The sequence below is a fragment of the Elephas maximus genome, chromosome 22, assembly GCF_024166365.1.
Source record: "Elephas maximus indicus isolate mEleMax1 chromosome 22, mEleMax1 primary haplotype, whole genome shotgun sequence".
NCBI classification, from domain to species: domain Eukaryota; kingdom Metazoa; phylum Chordata; class Mammalia; order Proboscidea; family Elephantidae; genus Elephas; species Elephas maximus.
This window is the reverse complement of record NC_064840.1, coordinates 51217388-51235927: the sequence shown is the minus strand read 5'-3', so window position 1 is coordinate 51235927 and position 18540 is coordinate 51217388. Positions and strand designations below refer to the sequence as shown.

Here is an 18540-nt window from a genome sequence, read left to right as displayed (position 1 = left end):
TCGGAAATGCCAAATGCCTCTTTCTGCCAGAGTTCTGCCTGCCCTGATGCCTTGGAAATCTTTGGCAGCTCTGGGCAGTGAAATAGGTCAAATAGCACACGCCCACGATAAATGGAATGTTTATGTCATCCAAGTGCTTGTTTATTCCTGTAGGCCTTAGGAGAGCAAGTATCAACATGTCCACTGACCGGTGAAATGGACTGTGGGAATATCTGAGATCCAGTAGGACCCTGGAGAGCTTGCTGTGACAGGGGAGGAGGAGTGTAGTGTTGCATAACTGAAGCTACCAGATAGGATGATGCTATGTTCCAGACCCCCAAACTACGGTGCACACCTAGGAAGCTCGCCCAGATTGGAGAGTGGAGGTAGAGAGATGTTTCAAATGGCAATGGGACTGGGCCAAAACCAAAAAAACCAAACCCGGTGCCGTCAAGTCGATTCTGACTCATAGCGACCCCATAGGACAGAGTAGAATTTAGAATTGCCCCATAGGGCTTCCAAGGAGCGCCTGGTAGATTCAAACTCCCAGCCTTTTGGTTAGCAGATGTAGCTCTTAACCACTACACCACCAGGTGGGTGTAAAAGAAAAGAAAAAAAACCAAGATAAAGCCCAAATCTGAGCATAAGAAGACTTGGGTTTCACTCTTTCTCTGCTGCTATCGGGGTAACCTCAGACAAATCACTTGTTCTCTGGAGCCTCAAATTCCTCATCTGTTGGGCTAGGTGACCCGAGTCCTCACCAGCAGAGACACATGTGGTTCCAGGACTCCTCTCTCCAGTCCACTAGAAAGCAAGGCCTCTTTCCAACCATAGGAGAACCATTTAAGAGCTGACCCACTCCAGTCTGGGGTGTGGACATGTAAAAAAAACCAACAACTAGATGAGCTTTGCTTCTAGCAGTGTGACAACTCCATATACTCTGGTTGGAGGTTAAGTTAAAAACGTGATTCCAAAACTCGAGTCTCACACAGGAAACCACTGGATGTGGTTGGTCAGGCCCTGCCTGGAGACTATTATTTCTCAAAGCTGTGATCAGTGACCTCACCACATTCCTTTCTGTGGGGTGATGGCTGTATGTTTGACAGTATGGAAACATCTTCTCGCCACAGGACAGGACACCCCCACCCTCATCCGCAGCCCATGTTCCTTCCTCCCACACGCTCCTGCCAAGCATGAGCAAGCCCCTCCCAGCCATCATAGCCCACAGTCCCCGACCACCTCCCTGCTGGTCAGCACTGACAAATTCCAGGCAATGACTGCGATTCCCCTCGCTCAAACCACAGTGCCCCTGGGGAGGGTGGGCACTCACTAGGTTGCACAGTCTGTTTTAGGGGCAGCCTCCTCCTTCTGAGGGACCAGGGCTGGGAAGGATGAATGGTCTTTACAGGGCCTTTGCTGGGGAATGGAAACTATTTGTTCTGTTGTAGTCTCGTGTCTACACGTTTCTCTCAATGAGTGACCCACTTGAAACCCTGCTATGCTTTTATTATTTGCTCAAATGAAAGAATTGTTCAGAACACTTAATAAAAACCAGGCCCCTTTCCATCAGCATCTCATGAGAGTTACAGTGCCAAGCTTCCCGTTCCCTCTCTCTGCTATGAGTGGGAGAATTTCTGTGGTGCCGCACCAGAGTGGAAAAGTAAGATGACATTTGAGAATTTTTGTCTGCAGGGGCGGTCCACAACCTAATAAATGCTGAGTTTCCATCCTGGAGGAGGGCTGGAGAACCCCGGCTTTCTCGAGGTGGGCAGGTGAGAGCCCTGGGCGAGGAGTTGGGAGACCTATGTTACAGGATTAATTTTTCACTAACATGTTGTTGAGTCCCTGGGTGGCTACTAACTGAAAGATTGATGGTTCAAATCCATTCAGAAGTGCCTCAGAAAAAAAGGCCTGGCAATCTACTTCTGAAAAACCAGCCACTGAAAACCCTATGGAGCACAGTTCTACTCTGACACACATGGATTTGCCATGAATCAGAATCAACTTGCTGGCAACTTTTTTTTTGTTTGTTTGAAATATGTTGTCTCACTTTGGTCAGTTTAATTCCTTTTATGGGCCTCAGCTTCCATGTCCATAAAGTAGGGAGTTTGCACTTAATGTTCTCTAAGGCCCCTTCCTGTCTGGGGCTAGGACTGTGATTCTCTAATAGAACAGCGGCTGCCAAAGGGATGATGAAAAGCAGGGAGACCCTGAACAGCTCAAGGCCAGCAGCCAGGGCCCCCGCAGTGGGCTAGGCCCCAGAGCTGGGCTCATCATGCAGTAGTCAACCAGGAATACAGGCACTTGAACAGCCTCCTGTTCCTTACCTTGACCCAGCCTGGAGCCAGTGATGGCCTCTTTGGCACTCCCAAAGCCCAGCTCTCGGCAGACCACGCTGGCAGACACCAGGTCCCACTTGTCGTCGCAGATGGTGCCCCATTCTCCATTCTTCAGCACCTCCACACGGCCCTCCCCGATGTGGGCGCCACCTCTCAACCGCACCAGGGGTTGCTGAGGAGATACATGGTCCTGCTAAGCGGAGAAGCTGAGGCACGGCTGACAGTAGCAGGAGGCATGCTATCCAGCCCCTACTGTGCCCCACCCCAGCCCAGGCACGCAGCCTAGGAGCGGAAACTCTGCTTGATGTGTGTGTGTGTGTGTGTGTGTGTGTGTTAGGGGAGGAGGGTTGTGCTCAGTCTGGTACAAGCTCCCTTCGCAGCCCTTTCAAGGAGCTATTGTCCTGGAGCATTGAGTGGGGGGCCAATCAGGCACCCTCGTCCACTTGTCATCAACTGTGACACAAGTGAATTGCTTTAGTCTCCTCTCCACTCAACACCCCTCCCCTGGCTCAAGAAGCTTACCCTCAGTACTTCCCACCACTCCGTCAGCCCGGAACCTCAAGCTTTAGAGCTACAGAAAGACGCTCCTACTCCCAGAAGTCTGCAGAGTCCAGATGGCATCATCACTCTACCTTGCTTGTAACAGAGCCCTGAGGGGCAGCCTCATGGGAAGGAAGACTCCTGGGTACTAAACAGATTCTGCCATGCACACCAATGAAAGGCAGGAGGGAGAAAAAAAGGCACTGGACAGACAGAGCACGAGAAAGTAGGGCTTGGGTGGAGCTAATAAGGCCATGACTTAAAGAAGAGAGTCTGCAAGGAGGAGGGGAGCCTCACAGCGGCACATCCATTCTGGAGCGGGGCTCACACACAACCCCATTCCTGCTCCCGCCCTCCCCATCCAATTCTACCATCTAAACTGTACTCCACATCCAATTCTGCCTGATTCTGCAAAAGCTCTAGCCTTACCAGATATGCAGAGAGGGGTGGGCTAGTTTAAATGCTCTTACATGCTCAGTGGCAGCTGGGAAACCTTAGTAACCTTATGGGGCTGATTTAATTGCCCAGGAGGAAAACCCACTCTCCACCGGCTTCTTGACCCCCCAAGATTACTTCTTACGAGAGCTGGGTCACTTGACTCTAGCTGCCCACACAACCTGGTTTACGTCAATTTTGGTGTGTGTGTGTGGGGGAGCTCGGAAAGCTTCCCGGCCCTGAGTTATGGCTGACTTATTTGGCTCAACCCAGAGAAACGGAAGGGAAACTGCAGCGATTAGACAAGGATCACGTTCTGCCTTAGCCTATGCTGCCCTCAGCCTGCGACTGTCACCCTACCCCCCTGATGGCCCGGATGAGGCTGGCCTAATTGGAGGGTGTGTTTTTCAAGCATTTATGTACACTGGCCACCTTACGGGACAAGGCATTAAATAAGAACCTTATTGCTCCATCTTCTAGCCGAGGTTCCCATTCGGCAACCTCTCTCCCACTGACTGCACCTCATGTCTCGCCAACTGTCTGGCCGTGCTGAGGGGGGGCATTGGACCTCACTCAGATTTACCAGACCCCAGGGACTGCTCTGACTTGGCACTAGGGGGCGAAGAAAAGGGGGGTGGGCACAAAGCACTCAGTGGCTTCAAGCATCTTTATTCTTGCTTTAAAGAAACAAAACAAAGCTGCTGGCTCCAGTCTCTGTTTTCTGTAGATCTGTGACCTCCCACTTCCCCCACCTTTCTGACTAGCTGGAGGCCAGGCCCCCTTCCCATCCAGTGGATGACCCACGTTAAATAGAGGCAAAGTGTCAAATAGCCTCACCCCAGCCCAGCAGTGGCCAGGCAGAGAGTCAGCTGGCCCTGGAGGAGAGAAAAAAAAAAAACCCATGGAAACCGTGATGTAAGGCTCTTTCTTGCTTTTTTTTTTTTTTATTGGTTTGGTATGAACTTGACTCCTTTGCTTTAAACCACACAGTAGAAGAATTCCAAAACAGTAGGACCTGGTATTCTAGATGACAGACGAGAACAGCTCAGAGGCTGAGGCTGTGGAAAGGACGTGTGCCTTCAGATCACGTAGCAGGGGAGGGTGGGGCGGGGTAGGATGGGGACTACAGGGTGGCTTGTTTGGAGAGGGCCCTGAAATAATGCTATCCAAGTATGATTTTAAGTATGTCTGTCCTACATGGCTGCACACATGTGATGGTGTGGCTACGTCTGTGCACTGCAGTCACCTGTGCGAGGGAACTGGCAAGGCAGGGCCAACCCACCCATACACAGGTGCTGCCTCCGCATAGTTCCCACACCTTCTGGCTGATGGCTGGAATCATACCATTCATTTCACTTCTTTCACTGAAGACTATGTCTTTTGTCAAACTATCCTACCCCAGCCTAGGAGGGGACATCCAATAGGGTGTATCAGTCTCTTGCCTTGGTTTCCCTCTTCTATTTGATGGGTATTATCACATCCTTTCCAAGAGCAGCTCTTCAGGTGTTGATGGAGGAAAGCAAATTAGAGAGGGCAGAGGGAAAGATGGACGGGGAGACAGGGAGAGGGGAGAGAAGACATGGATGGTGCTGCCTCTGTTAACAAAACAAAAGCCACCGGGTGTGGGGAGCTGTGGTCCTAGGTAGGGATTCTACTGGTCTGCTTGCCTTCTGCTACTTCCACCCTGCCTAGACCTGACCAATACCCCAGCTGCCCCCACAGGGCCATTCTCCCTCCTTTGGTCCCTCTTACTCCTGACTTGGGCCCCATTTCTCCTCAGAGCTGACTCTGAACTCACCCTGCCAAGGGGATTACTAAGTACCAAGGTTTTATCTGGCATGGGGCAGCAACCCTGATAAATGACCCAATGCCTCTCCTACCCCTCCCGCCATTCCTGTGCACTATCCCCACTCGCCAGCCCCGTATTCCCACTGCCATCACTTTGGTGGATATAAAAAAAAAAATGGAGAAAAAAATATAGGAAAAAGAAAAGCTAACTGCCTTAATGGTTATGGTTGGAAGACATAATAGTGCACTTTTTGTTTTCCAGAGGATGGCTCAAGGGAAAATTCACTCTTCCTGTGAAGTCAGTTGAAATAGGGGTGTTAATTTCTATGAGCCAATGTACACCTACAGTGAATACACTCACACACATACACTGACACACTCACACTCATATATGCTCTTACACACACTCAGGTATGCTCACACACATACACACTCACACACACTCATGCATGTTCATAAACACACTCACACACACACACATACTCATAAATCTAGTTATGCTGGTCCACAGAAGTATAAGTAGATTTTCATTTTCTACCTTGCTGAAAGCTTTTCATCCTTTCTGTTGCAGAATAAACCAAAACATGTTTCCAAACACTTGTAGCTGATTTCATATGATTTTGAGAATTGTGTCATGTGGCCAACAGTTCCAAAACTATCCTTCCCTTTGGGAAGCGTTCCAGGAGCAGAAGGCCCCTGCCCACCCACCCCCGCCACAGTCTATTTATTCTGGGCCAGCAGACAGTGCACAGGAACCAGTGATGGCTAATCATGAGGTGTTCTCCTCCCCGCAGCTATCTGTCTTCCACAGAGGGGACTCCAGTCTCGGACAGCGAAGAAAGAATGGTGGAAGGACAGGCGGTGGTGATGCTGTTTTGGGGCAGGGGCCCAGCTGCTAAGCACACCCTGGAGGTAGCATGTACTTGTGAGCCTGGCCTTGCTGTGTACCTGGGCAGACTAGACACTGCCTTGCTGCCTCTGGGAGGTGGTTTCAGACAGGGCTGGCTCTCCTCACTTTCTCCTGAGGGTCCCCTTAGCCCTCCCTCAGGTGCCAAGTGGCCACGTTGCCTGCCCCATCCTCACCTCTGGCTTGTAGGCTTTCCGGAATCTTGAGGGGCCATCGAGGTTGAAGGCCTGGCCGGGCACACAACTCACCACAGCGGGCAGCCCGTTCTCACATGTAACGTTTTTCACAGGGTCCCGTGATGCCTGGGTGCCCAACTTGCAGCTGGAGATATGAGCCTCTGTGCCTGTGCAGTCCATGGAGAAAGGCCAGTAACGCTGCTTCCTCCTGGAGGCAAACATTCTGCAGGGGGGCGGGAGGGAGGGAGCGGGTGACCAGGGCATCATGGCACCCACTCCTCACGCTTTCCACAAACATGCACTGGGCCAGCCAATGCATGCTGGAGCTAGGCCTCCTTCACAGATCTCTGCCACCATCTATTCTATAAGCACTTACTGATCACCTAGTCTATGTTGGCAGGATCTATGGGGGCATAGGATCCAGAAGAGGAAGACAGGACTCCCTGCCCTCAAGCAGCTTATAATCTAGGCAAGAAAGGACTAACACAGTAGAGTAAAATAATAATAACTAAAGTCTGTAAATACAAAATGCAAAAAAGTTGCAGTCCTAAAAGGGATGACAGAAGGACTGGAGCCTGTGGGCTGGCACGACGAGGGGCTACTGCACGGAAGAGGAGGACTTGTGCTGGACCTTGAATGACCGGGAGGACTTGGAAGGGAGGAGGGCAGGGATGACATCCTTCTTCTCATGCTGCCACAGCCCTTTGGGGACTATGTGCATGTCCCTGCTTGCAGAGCCCAGCAAGATGTCAGAGAGAATGCAGACAGCATCACTGCCAGCTGCCTAGTGGTGAGTCCTCCTGGGCAGGCCGACCCCTGGAGGGAACAAAAGCAAGGTTGCATCCCTGTTGGTCAAGCAGGCCTGGAAGTAGCTGCTTTGTCTCAGAGTGAATGGGATGTGAATACAGAGGAGGAACAAATCCTACAGACACCATCATCCTCTTTCCTTAAGTAAAAATTGAGACTTGTAACAACTGTAGTATACCTGTGGGCACAATGACACAGAATATTTCAAATACGGACTAGCATGGAGAATTCAGGATATATGCTCACCACGGAGCCCCTGGGGAGTGCAAATGGTTAACACATTCAGTTGCTAACCGAAAGGTTGGCGGTTTGAGTCCACTCAGAGGTGTCTTGGAAGAAAGGCCTGGAGATCTATTTCCAAGAAATCAGCCATTGAAAACTCTATGGAGCACAGTTCTACTTTGACACACGTGGGGTCACCATGAGTTGGAGCTGACTTCCCAGCAACTGGTTTTGATTTTTGTGCTCATCATAGCTATAGCCTAGAGCACAGAACTACATAAGAGAACTATTAATAACCCAAGAACCACTGCCCTCCCACTTCTGGTATGGCCTCTGCACTTGGAAATGCAGCCTACAGCTTGTTCCCCATGACAACCCCACATCTGGGCTAGAGAGCACTCTGGGGATACCAGCTGGGAAAGCAATGGTGGAATTTCACCATCCTGCATGTGGCACAGGAAAATCCTTTTGCTTCTGGTTTTCAGTTAACACCACCCTCTCCCAGGGAACAGATGTACTGAGCTCTTAATATAAAGCGAAGCACCCACAGCAAACACAGATCCGCCCAAAGATGGCGCTGCTTCCTTCCTGAGGCAGCCCCGCTTCCCTCTTACATCAGCTTACAGGAATGTGCCGTGGCCCACTCCAGGCCCCCATCAGGAAGTGCTCCCCCCTCCCCCAGCCCAGTGGCCAGTTCACTCAGGACAGGCCCCAGGGTGCAGACGTGAGGAGCTGGGGAGGATTGGTGGACAGCCCACTCTAGGCCTGGTGACTGAGGGGTTACTGGAGATAGGAGCAGCCTTTGGCCAAGCAGGAAATCAGCTTGTGAAAGAGGTGTCTAGGCCTATGGCTGGGTAACAGGAAGAACTCTGATATGGACTGAGACAGCGTAAAATGAAAAATCCTATCGGTGTTCCCCCAGGCAAGGGTGAAGTCAGGATTTGAGGGGCCCTGAGGCTTTTTTTTCTTTTTTAGCCCTGGTGGAGCAATGGTTAAGCACTTGGCTGCTAACCAAAAGGTAGGTAGTTAGAACTCACCAGTGGCTCCATGGGAGAAAAGACCTGGTGCTCGGCTCCCATGAAAACTATAGCCTAGGAAACCCTATGGGGCAGTTCTATTCTCTCCTATAGGGTTGCCATGCCTCAGAATTGACTGTATGGTGCATAACAAACAACAATGAAGTTTAGATAATATTGGAATCCTGCTTTAAGAAAAAAAAAATTAATACAAATACTCCCCTGTTCCCGGGATGGGGCCCTGAAGCTTAAAACCCATTAGTTTCAAGGCACACCCACAGCTCTCCAACCCACAGCAGTCAGGCCCCAGAGCAAAGCCAGGGCATGAGAGAGAGCAGCCCTCAGTGAGAGCCCCTGACTCCACTCTTGGAAGAATCTGTGGATGCAGAGGTCGCCACAGCACAGTGGCTAAGCCCCCTGGAATCCTCTGACCATGGGGAGCAGAGGCTCTGAGAAGAGTTGAGTGGCCAGCCCTGGGGAGTAACTCTGAGGCTCATGAGAAGCCACCAGAGCTGCAGGTTAGCAGAGGGAGCCAGCAACAGAAGGGCTGTGAGGAGGCCCCAAAGGTAGAGGGGCCACCTTCACTGCCCAGGGGAATTTCTGAGGCGGAGAAGTCCTTTAGGGCCCTCAGTGGATGCATGGAGATTATCAACCCCACTCCAGGAGGAGAAGGACTTTTCAAACGCTTTCCTTCCTAGAGTCCGTACTTCGCTGGGAGGCCAGTTCTCACGTCAGGGAGATGATGTTAGCAATAGTAGGGACAGACTGCAGGAAGGGTAAAAGGGAAATTGGGAAAGATGCAACCAGAAGCTAGGATTAAAGGGCATTGATTCAGGGGCCATACAGAGTGCCGGCCCTCCCTTGGCTTCCAGGCCTCTGTTGTCCTCAACTCCCTGAGCAGGGCCACTGCCAACCCTTTCTGTGGTCCCACCCCAGTTCTCAGACTTGACAGCAAGCCTCATAGGTGGGGTGGGAAGGCATGAGCTTCGATGAGGATCAGACCTGGGACAGGGTCTGGAGGTGGAGGCAGCAGAGAGAAGAGCTCTCTTCCTGGAGCAGACCTGGGCTCTCTCTGGGGCTCTGCCAGGAGATGGCAGTGGGACCCCCAGGTCTGCTGCCCTTGGGCCTTGGTTTCTTCCTGTGCGGACTGAGGGCCTTGGACTGGGTGGTCTCTGAGGCCTCAGTCTGCTGAGTCTTTGCTCTTTGCTAACGATTTCTTCCACCCACTGCCATCTCAGCTCCTAACAGCACAACCAAGGCACAGAAACTCTGTCTGGCGCACCTTTCTCTTTTGGGCCACGTGACGGTCCAACTCTCAGCTGAGTCCCAGATACCAACATGAAGCGTCAGAGACAGCTGAAAAGTTTTCCCACCCACCCTCCTGCCCCCGCTGTCTGCTGGGAGGAGGAGCTGGTTTCCAGAAGCATCTGTTAATCATCTCACATCTCAGCAGAAAACCCCGGCCTTGGATGTCTCCCAGCCTTCAAAGCCTACCCTGCCCTGATTGGAAAAGGCAAAACCACAGACGAGGAGGGGTTTCAAACCCAGCACGTGAGAGGATTACACGGGGCCCATCTGCAGACACTGGGTCTGAGATCAGGTCTACCTCCTCAAAACCAGGAAAAGAACTCTGGATGTCCACAGTTGAGAAACCGTTTTCAAACACCATCCGAACAAGCTGCATGCTGCCCGCCTCGGCAGAGCAGGGCAAGGCGCAGGCTTGCTGGTCCCTGGGGGCCTCCCTGAGCCCAGCCATGGACTGAGCTCAGAGGAGCAGCCAGGCTGGGGAACTCTGGTCAAGCCAGCCATGTAGGAAGCTTGTCAGGAGAGGGTGTTTGCTTTTCTTGGCAGCCAATGGGTAGCAAAAGCTGAGCAGATGTCACAAGGAAAGGAATTAACAGCTGTTGGGAGGTTCTCCAATGTGTTCACAGGATAGGGTCCCCTGGTGCAAACAGGAAGGTCTGGTCCCTGTCTGGGGCAAGACAGGGGTGGGAATCACCACCGTGATCACCCTAGGGGTCTAGTGGAGCTCACCTGGCTGGGAGGGGGCAGCTCTGCTGGCAGCACTCCCACATGGTGGGCTGGGGGCTCTGATCAAAGCCTATTGGGGCTTAGTCGCATCAGGCCAAGGCCCAGGCAGGGCAGGGTCCAGGGAGGGATGTGCCATACCCTGCGTCCCCAAGCACTGGAGGGAGAGTTGGACCTTGAACCCAGGTTCTCTGACTTTGAAGCCACCTCTCTTTCCACATGCTTCCTCTGACTTGAAAGAAAAAGAAGAGGGGGTTGTGAGGCTATACTTTTAAGGAGTGTAGACCCTGTAGCTGGATCACCTGTGTCTGAGTTCTAGCTCTCCACACACTAGTTGCATTAACCCTCTCAGATTTAGTTTCCACAACTCGAAACCCTATTTCAGAGTGTTGTGAGGATTAAATGGCCAAGAGCAGTGTCTGGCACATGATAAACACTCAGTAAACATTGTTGTTGCTGGGCGCCATCAAGTCGGCTCTGACTCATAGCGACCTTATATATAACAGAACAAATGTTGCCTGATTCTGCACCATCCTCACAATCATTGCTGTTTAAGCCTATTGTTGCAGGCACGATAAACATTAGCTGTGGAGTCCTGGTGGTGCAGTGGTTAAGAGCTCAGCTGCTCACCAAAAGGCTGGCAGTCTGAATCTACCAGCCACTCCTTGGGAGCCCTATGGGGCAGTTCTAGTCTGTCCTATGGGGTCGCTATGATTCGAAACTGACTCATCGGCAACGAGTTTGGGTTTTTTTTTTTGTTTTATTGTTATTGCCATTATTAAGGGAAGGTAGGAAGAGCTTACTACCAACCAAATAAACTCCCACTACCCCTTTGTCAGAAACCCTGGTGCCATAGTGGTTAAGAGCTGTGGCTGCTAACCAAAAGGTCAACAGTTCGAATCCACCAGGTGCTCCTTGGAAACCCTATGGGGCGGTTCTACTATGTCTTTTAAGGTTGCTATGAGTTGGAATCAACTCGATGGCAACGGGTTTGTTTTTTTTGGTTTTACCCCCTTGTCACTGCGCCCTAAATTTCTTCACTGGATACCTCTTGGGGCAAAGTATCCCAAGTCTCACTATTATCTGTCTCCTCAGAGATAGTACCCTTGGAAACCAAAGGAATATTGTAAAATTTAATTGGGATTTGTTAAACTGAATTGAATTTTTCAGTTTCTCAATTACCTAATAATTGCTGAAATTTCCTGATTTCTCAGAACAATAGTTTACTGAGGGCAAGTAAATTGTTTCTTTTTAAGTTGGTGATAGGTCCACCCAGCCTTAGTATTGTCCTTTTCCAGCCTACACAGCCACTGAGCTGTGAGCCCTGAGAGGTGAGAGTTTCTGGGCAGGTAGCACTTTGTACTTCCCCTCTGCCTTAACCCTGACCTCATTCTACTCTAACCATTTGTTTAGGGTCTGTCTCCTCAACAGAAGGGTGAGTTCCTCAAAGATAAGGGGTGCCTCTCCACAGCCTTTGAATATGGAGCCTGGCCTGCTATAGATGCCTGTGTGGGTTTGCTGAAACAAATGCCAGCTGGCCCGTCTGTGGCTCACCTCTGCGTACAGCCCACTCTTTTAACAAGGCAGAGTGTGATGGTTAGTTAGTTTTATGTGTCAGCTTGGCTAGGCTATGGTTCCCAGTGGTTTGGCCAAGCAGCAGACTAATTGCTGTTCCATAATGTAATCTAATGCAATGTAATCAATCAATCAGTTAAAAGGGGAGTTCCTTAGGGTATGTTCTGCCTCCAGACTATAAACAGATATTTTGGCAGAAATCGCTCTCTTTCCACTCTGCACTCTTTCTGTCACCTGACCTATGGATTTGGGGCTTGTCAACCCCTCATAATCCCTTGAGCCAGCTGGAATCTCCAGCCCATTGCCTGATCTATGGCTTTTAGTTTTGCCAATCCTCCACAAGCCTGGGAGCCAATCCTTTGCAATAAATCTCTCTCTCTCCCTAACTGTTCCTCTCTTTCTTCTCTCTCTCTATATACATAGCTGTCAGGTGCCATCGAGTCTATTGCAACACATAGTGACCCTGTAGGGCAGAGTAGAACTCCCCCGTAGGGTTTTCTGGGCTGGTGGCACAGTGGTTAAGAGCTCGGCTGCTAACCAAAAGGTCAGCAGTTCAAATCTACCAGCTGCTCCTTGGAAATTCTATGGGGCAATTCTACTCTGTCCTATGGAGTTGCTACAAGTCCGAATCGACTTGACCTTGACAGGCTTTGTTTCTGGTTTTAGCTAATCTTTATGGGAGCAGATCGCCAGGTCTTTTCTCCTGTGGAGTGACTGGTGGGTTCAAACCACTGACCTTTCAGTTAGGAACTGAGTGTTTAACCACTGCGCCTCCAGGACTTCAGCTGCTCCTTGGAAACCCTATGGGGCAGCTCTACTCTGTCCTACAGGGTCGCTATGAGTCGGAATCAACTTGACAGCAACATATATATATATATATGTTGTTGTGTTGTTGTTAGGTGCCGTCAAGTTGGTTCCGACTCATAGCAACCCTACGCACAACAGAACGAGATGCTGCCCAGTCCTGTGCCATCCTTACAATCGTTGTTATGCTTAAGCTCATTGTTGCAGCCACTGTGTCAATCCACCTCGTTGAGGGTCTTCCTCTTTTCCACTGACCCTGTACTCTGCCAAGCATGATGTCCTTTTTCAGGGACTGATTCCTCCTGACAACATGGCCAAAGTATGTAAGACGCAGTCTCGCCATCCTTGCCCCTAATGAGCATTCTGGCCGTACTTCTTCAAAGACAGATTTGTTCGTTCTTTTGGCAGTCCATGGTATATTCAATATCTTTTGCCAACACCACAATTCAAAGGCGTCAACTCTTCTTCAGCCTTCCTTATTCATTGTCCAGCTTTCACATGCATATGATGTGATTAAAAATACCATGGCTTGGGTCAGGCACACCTTAGTCATCAGGGTGACATCTTTGCTCTTCAACACTTTGAAGAGGTCCTTTGCAGCAGATTTGCCCAATGCAATGTGTCTTTTGATTTCTTGACTGCTGCTTCCATGGCTGTGGATTGTGGATCCAAGTAAAATGAAATCCTTGACAACTTCAATCTTTTCTCTGTTTATCATGATGTTGCTCATTGGTCTAGTTGTGAGGATTTTTGTTTGCTTTATGTTGAGGTGTAATCCATACTGAAGGCTGTGGTCTTTGATCTTCATTAGTAAGTGCTTAAGTTCTCTTCACTTTCAGCAAGCAAGGTTGTGTCATCTACATAATGCAGGTTGTTAATGAGTCTTCCTCTAATCCTGATGCTCCATTCTTCTTCATATAGTCCAGCTTCTCGTATTATTTGCTCAGCATACAGATTAAATAGGTATGGTGAAAGAATACAACCCTGACACACATCTTTCCTAACTTTAAACCACTCAGTATCCCCTTGTTCTGCCCAAACAACTGCCTCTTGATCTATGTAAAGGTTCTTCATAAGCACAATTAAGTGTTCTGGAATTCCCATTCTTTGCAGTGTTACCCAGAGTTTCTTATGATCCACACAGTCGAATGCCTTTGCATAGTCAATAAAACACAGGTAAACAACCTTCTGGTATTCTCTGCTTTCAGCCAGGATCCATCTGACATCAGCAATGATATCCCTGGTTCCACGTCCTCTTCTGAAACTGGCCTGAATTTCTGGCAGTTCCCTGTGGATATACTGCTGCAGCCATTTTTGAATGATCTTCAGCAAAATTTTGTTTGCGTGTGATATTAATGATATTGTTCTATAATTTCCACATTCGGTTGGATCACCTTTCTTGGGAATAGGCATAAATATGGATCTCTTCCAGTCAGTTGGCCAGGAAGCTGTTTTCCATATTGCTTGGCATAGATGAGTGAGCACCTCCAGCGCTGCATCTGTTTGTTGAAACATCTCAATTGATATTCCATCAATTCCTAGAGCCTTGTTTTTCACCAATGCCTTCAGAGCAGCTTGGACTTCTTCCTTCAGTACCATTAGTTCCTGATCATATGCCACTTCTTGAAATGGTTCAATAGCGACTAATTCTTTTTGGTATAACGACTCTATGTATTCCTTCCATCTTCTTTTGATGCTTCCTGCGTCGATTAATATTTTCCCCATGGAATCCTTCACTATTGCAACTCGAGGCTTGAATTTTTTCTTCAGTTCTTTCAGCTTGAGAAATGCCAAGTGTGTTCTTCCGTTTTGGTTTTCCATCTCCAGCTTTTTGCACATGTTATTATAATACTTTGTCTTCTCGAGAGGCCCTTTGAAATCTTCTGTTCAGTTCTTTTACTTCATCAATTCTTCCTTTCGCTTTAGCTGCTCGACGCTCAAGAGCAAGTTTCAGAGTCTCCGCTGACATCTATCTTGGTCTTTTCTTTCTTTCCTGTCTTTTCAGTGACCTCTTGCTTTCTTTATGGATGATATCCCTGATGTCATTCCACACTCGTCTGGTCTTCGGTCACTAGTGTTCAGTGCGTCAAATCTATTCTTGAGATGGTCTCTAAATTCAGGTGGGATATACTCAAGGTCATATTTTGGCTCTCGTGGACTTGCTCTGATTTTCTTCAGTTTCAGCTTGAACTTGCATATGAGCAATTGATGGTCTGTTCCACATTCGTCCCTGGCCTTGTTCTGACTGATGATATTGAGATTTTCCATCGTCTCTTCCCACAGATGTAGTCAATTTGATTTCTGTGTGTTCCATCTGGCGAGGTCCATGTGTATAGTCGCTGTTCATGTTGGTGAAAGAAGGTATTTGCAATGAAGAAGTTGTTGGTCTTGCAAAATTCTATCATTTGATCTCCGGCATTGTTTCTATCACCAAGGCCATATTTTCCAACTACTGACCCTTCTTCTTTGTTTCCAACTTTCGCATTCCAATCGCCAGAAATTATCAATGCATCTTGATTGCATGTTCGAACAATTTCAGACTGCAGCAGCTGATAAAAACCTTCTATTTCTTCATCTTTGGCCCTAGTGTCTGTCAGTTTGTTGTACTGTGGGGGCTTGTGTGTTGCTGTGATGCTGGAAGCTATACCACCGGTATTCAGATACCAGCAGGGTCACCCATGGAGGAGAGGTTTCAGCTGTGCTTCCAGACTAAGACAGACTAGGAAGAAGGACCTGGCAGTCTACTTCTGAAAAGCATTAGCCAGCGAAAACCTTATGAATAGCAGCGGAATATTGTCTGATAGAGTGCTGGAAGATGAGCCCCCCAGGTTGGAAGGCACTCAAAAGACTGGGGAAGAGCTGCCTCCTCAAAGTAGAGTTGACCTTAATGACGTGGTTGGAGTAAAGCTTTTGGGACCTTCATTTGCTGATGTGGCATGACTCAAAATGAGAAGAAATAGCTGCAAACATCCATTAATAATCGGAACCTGGAATGTATGAAGTATGAATCTAGGAAAATTGGAAATCGTCAAAAAAATGAAATGGAATGCATAAACATCTATATCCTAGGCATTTGTGAGCTGAAATGGACTGGTATTGGCCATTTTGAATTGGACAATCATATAGTATACTATGCTGGGAATGACAACTCGAAGAGGAATGGTGTTGCATTCATCGTCAAAAAGAACATTTCAAGATCTATCCTGAAGTACAATGCTGTCAGTGATAGGATAATATCCATAGCCTACAAGGAAGACCAGTTAATATGACTATTATTCAAATATATATATATATGTATGTATGGAAACCCTGGTGGTGTAGTGGTTAAGTGCTACGGCTGCTAACCAAAGGGCTGGCAGATCTAATCTGCCAGGCACCCCCTTGGAAACTCTATGGGACAGTTCTACTCTGTCCTATATGGTCGCTATGAGTTAGAATCGACTCGACAGCACAGGGTTTGGTTTGGTTTATATATATATATGTGTGTATACACACACAGATATATTTCTGTTTCTCTAGAGAACCCTGACTAAGACAGTGGGATAAGAGTCCAGGAAACCACCAGCTTCTGTGCAGCCCTCTTACTTGTACACTTTGGTGTTGTATGTCTTCTCCCCGGGGAAGCCAAACATGCCGCAGACCACATGGGAGTTCTGGGCTGTCCAGTGCTTGTCACAGATCTGCTTCCAGGTCTTGCCCTCCTTCACCTCCACGTAGCCTTCTGTCACTGGGGTGCGCTTGCGGTAGGCAGAGAGGATGGCTCGGATCCGGATGTCCTCCACCTGGATATTCATGTTCTGGGAAGAGGGAGGCATTGGAAGGAGAAGGGTTATTTTCCTGGTCTGGCCATGGAGAGGCACTGAACAACACATTTTCTTCAGTGACCACAGGCCTGTGCTCTGCTCACCCACCTTAGCTCGACACTCCTGACAAGTACACAGGAGCAGACAGCAACCAAGCCACAGCCACACAGTGCTATGTTGTAGGAGGCACAGGGGTAGCGTGGCTGCAAGGACCTTCAGAGGGGAGTGGGTATGCCCTGGAGCAGTCAGAGACGATGTGGAGGACTCTTGGCCCTTCTCCCACATGGTAGAGGACTCCTAGAGCCTCTTTCTCCCACATTCTACCAAAGAACCTGGAGAGCAGAGGACAAACAGCCTCCTCCCTCCTTAGGGGTCTCAAAATAAGAGGTCAAGCGAGAAGGAGTGCTCTTTGGACTTTCATTTTTTATATTAAAAAGAAATCACATTTTGTGTTTTACTCCAAAGCATGTGTGTACGTGTGTGTGTCCCACTAATCTTTGAGTAAGACTGAAGTTTCAGGCAGACTGAAGTTCAGGTTGGTGGTGCCACATTGCATACTACCTGATATACCCCAGGGTAGTCACTCCTCAGTTTGAAAATCCCAAAGAGGTAGGGCTTGGAGAGCAAGTAGGGGAAGAATAAGTACAGGCTGTGTGTGGAGCATGTTGTGTGCAGAACCCAGGCCTGTCTAGAAGTGAGGAGTGTCCTGGGCACTAGTGGGAAGTGGGGTACCACCACTTGGCTATGGCTAGGAAAGGAAGGATTCTGAATGACTTGAGCCCATTGGAAACCCATCTTTCTGTGGCAGTGAATGAAAGAGAAGTGGGTGTAGCTGGTACAGGGTGGATAAAGGAAAGGAAAGGATTAACTTGCAGGAGCCTGAGGAGGAAAAAGTAAAGAGGCTGAGGGGATGGGAGACAGGAAGGTGCCTGCTTCACTGCCATGTGGGCTCTCTCCTTTCCTCAGACACTGAGCTGGAATGTCCCAGCACCACACCCAGGCCTCAGAATCCCAGGGATTACGCAGAAGGAGAGGGGGCCTCAAGAGGCCAAGCTGGAAGAGAAGAATATGGGATACTCTGGAGGTAAGATGATACTCTTTATGCTTTTCCAAGGCACACCGAATGGGCTTCCTGATACTATTGAACCTTCCTCCTGGCTTTTTTACTTCCAGTCCGTCCTCTTTCTGACGCTGCCACTGCTCTAATGTGGCCATCATCAGTTCTTGCAATGGTCCCTCACTGAGTCCGTGCCTCCATCTCTCACCCTCCAACCATCTTCCACCAAGCCCACTTTCTAAAGCACAAACCTGACATTGGCTGGCTACTCTTTGCCTATATGACCAATCCAGTTGCCATCTAGTCAATTCCAACTCACGGCAACCTCAGTTGTGCAGAGTAGAACTTTGCTCCACAGGGTTTTCATGGCTATGACCTTCAGAAGCAGATTGCTTTTCTTCCAAGGCACCTCTGGGTGGGTGCAAATAACCATTTGCACCACCCAAGGACTCCTCTGCCTGTATACCAAGCCAAACCAAACAAAACTCATTGCTATCAATTCAATTCCAACTCATAGCGACGGTATAGGACAGAGTAGAACTGCCCCATAGGGTTTCCATGGAGCAGCTGATAGATTCGAATTGCTCACCATTTGGTTAGCAGCCAAGCTCTTAACCACTGTGCCTAAATAAAAAAAAAACCCACTGCTGTCGATGGGTTTAATAGTAACGTCCAAATTACTTAGCAAGGTACTCAAAGCCCTTCATGACTGGTCCTATCTATCCCCTCCCGGACCACCAAAAGGCAAGGGAGCGTCTAAGACCCAGTGTGAGAAACATTCTGAGGCCCACAGAAAGGCAAGGGAGCATCTAACACCCAGTGTGAGAAACACTCTGAGGCCCACAGAAAGGTGTGCGTGGGGCCAAAGAGGGAGGGTGGGGCTAGTCCGAGTGGGGCTGGCAGGCAGGAATCCAGAGACCTGAGGGCCCCAAGCCCCTGTCCAGCCAGGATGCAAATGAACCACGAGGTTGAACGGAACCATTATCTGGGTGCCCAGGGATTCATGTCTCGTGGCCACTAGGCTCCAGTGTCCAAAGCCAGGCCCAGCTTCACAAGTCCTCAAG

The 18540-nt window shown here is 49.1% G+C and overlaps 2 protein-coding genes across 3 annotated transcripts in view; one reads left to right on the top strand and one right to left on the bottom strand.

The window, feature by feature from the left end:
• The window catches only part of R3HCC1 (R3H domain and coiled-coil containing 1), a 56810-nt gene extending 50474 nt beyond the window's left edge, over window positions 1-6336 (top strand). Inside the window, exon 9 of the mRNA XM_049865245.1 lies at window positions 6278-6336. Coding sequence (XP_049721202.1) covers window positions 6278-6321 — 44 coding nt within the window. The 3' untranslated portion in view covers window positions 6322-6336. The remainder of the gene's footprint in view (window positions 1-6277) is intronic.
• LOXL2 (lysyl oxidase like 2) overlaps window positions 1-18540 on the bottom strand; it is a 121263-nt gene that overhangs the window by 39902 nt on the left and 62821 nt on the right. For both annotated transcript variants that reach the window (XM_049865242.1, XM_049865243.1), the window contains exons 4-6: window positions 16202-16413; window positions 6165-6387; window positions 2307-2490 (exon numbers count right to left, since the gene is read on the bottom strand). In XM_049865242.1, the coding sequence (XP_049721199.1) occupies window positions 2307-2490; window positions 6165-6387; window positions 16202-16413 (619 nt within the window). The remainder of the gene's footprint in view (window positions 1-2306; window positions 2491-6164; window positions 6388-16201; window positions 16414-18540) is intronic.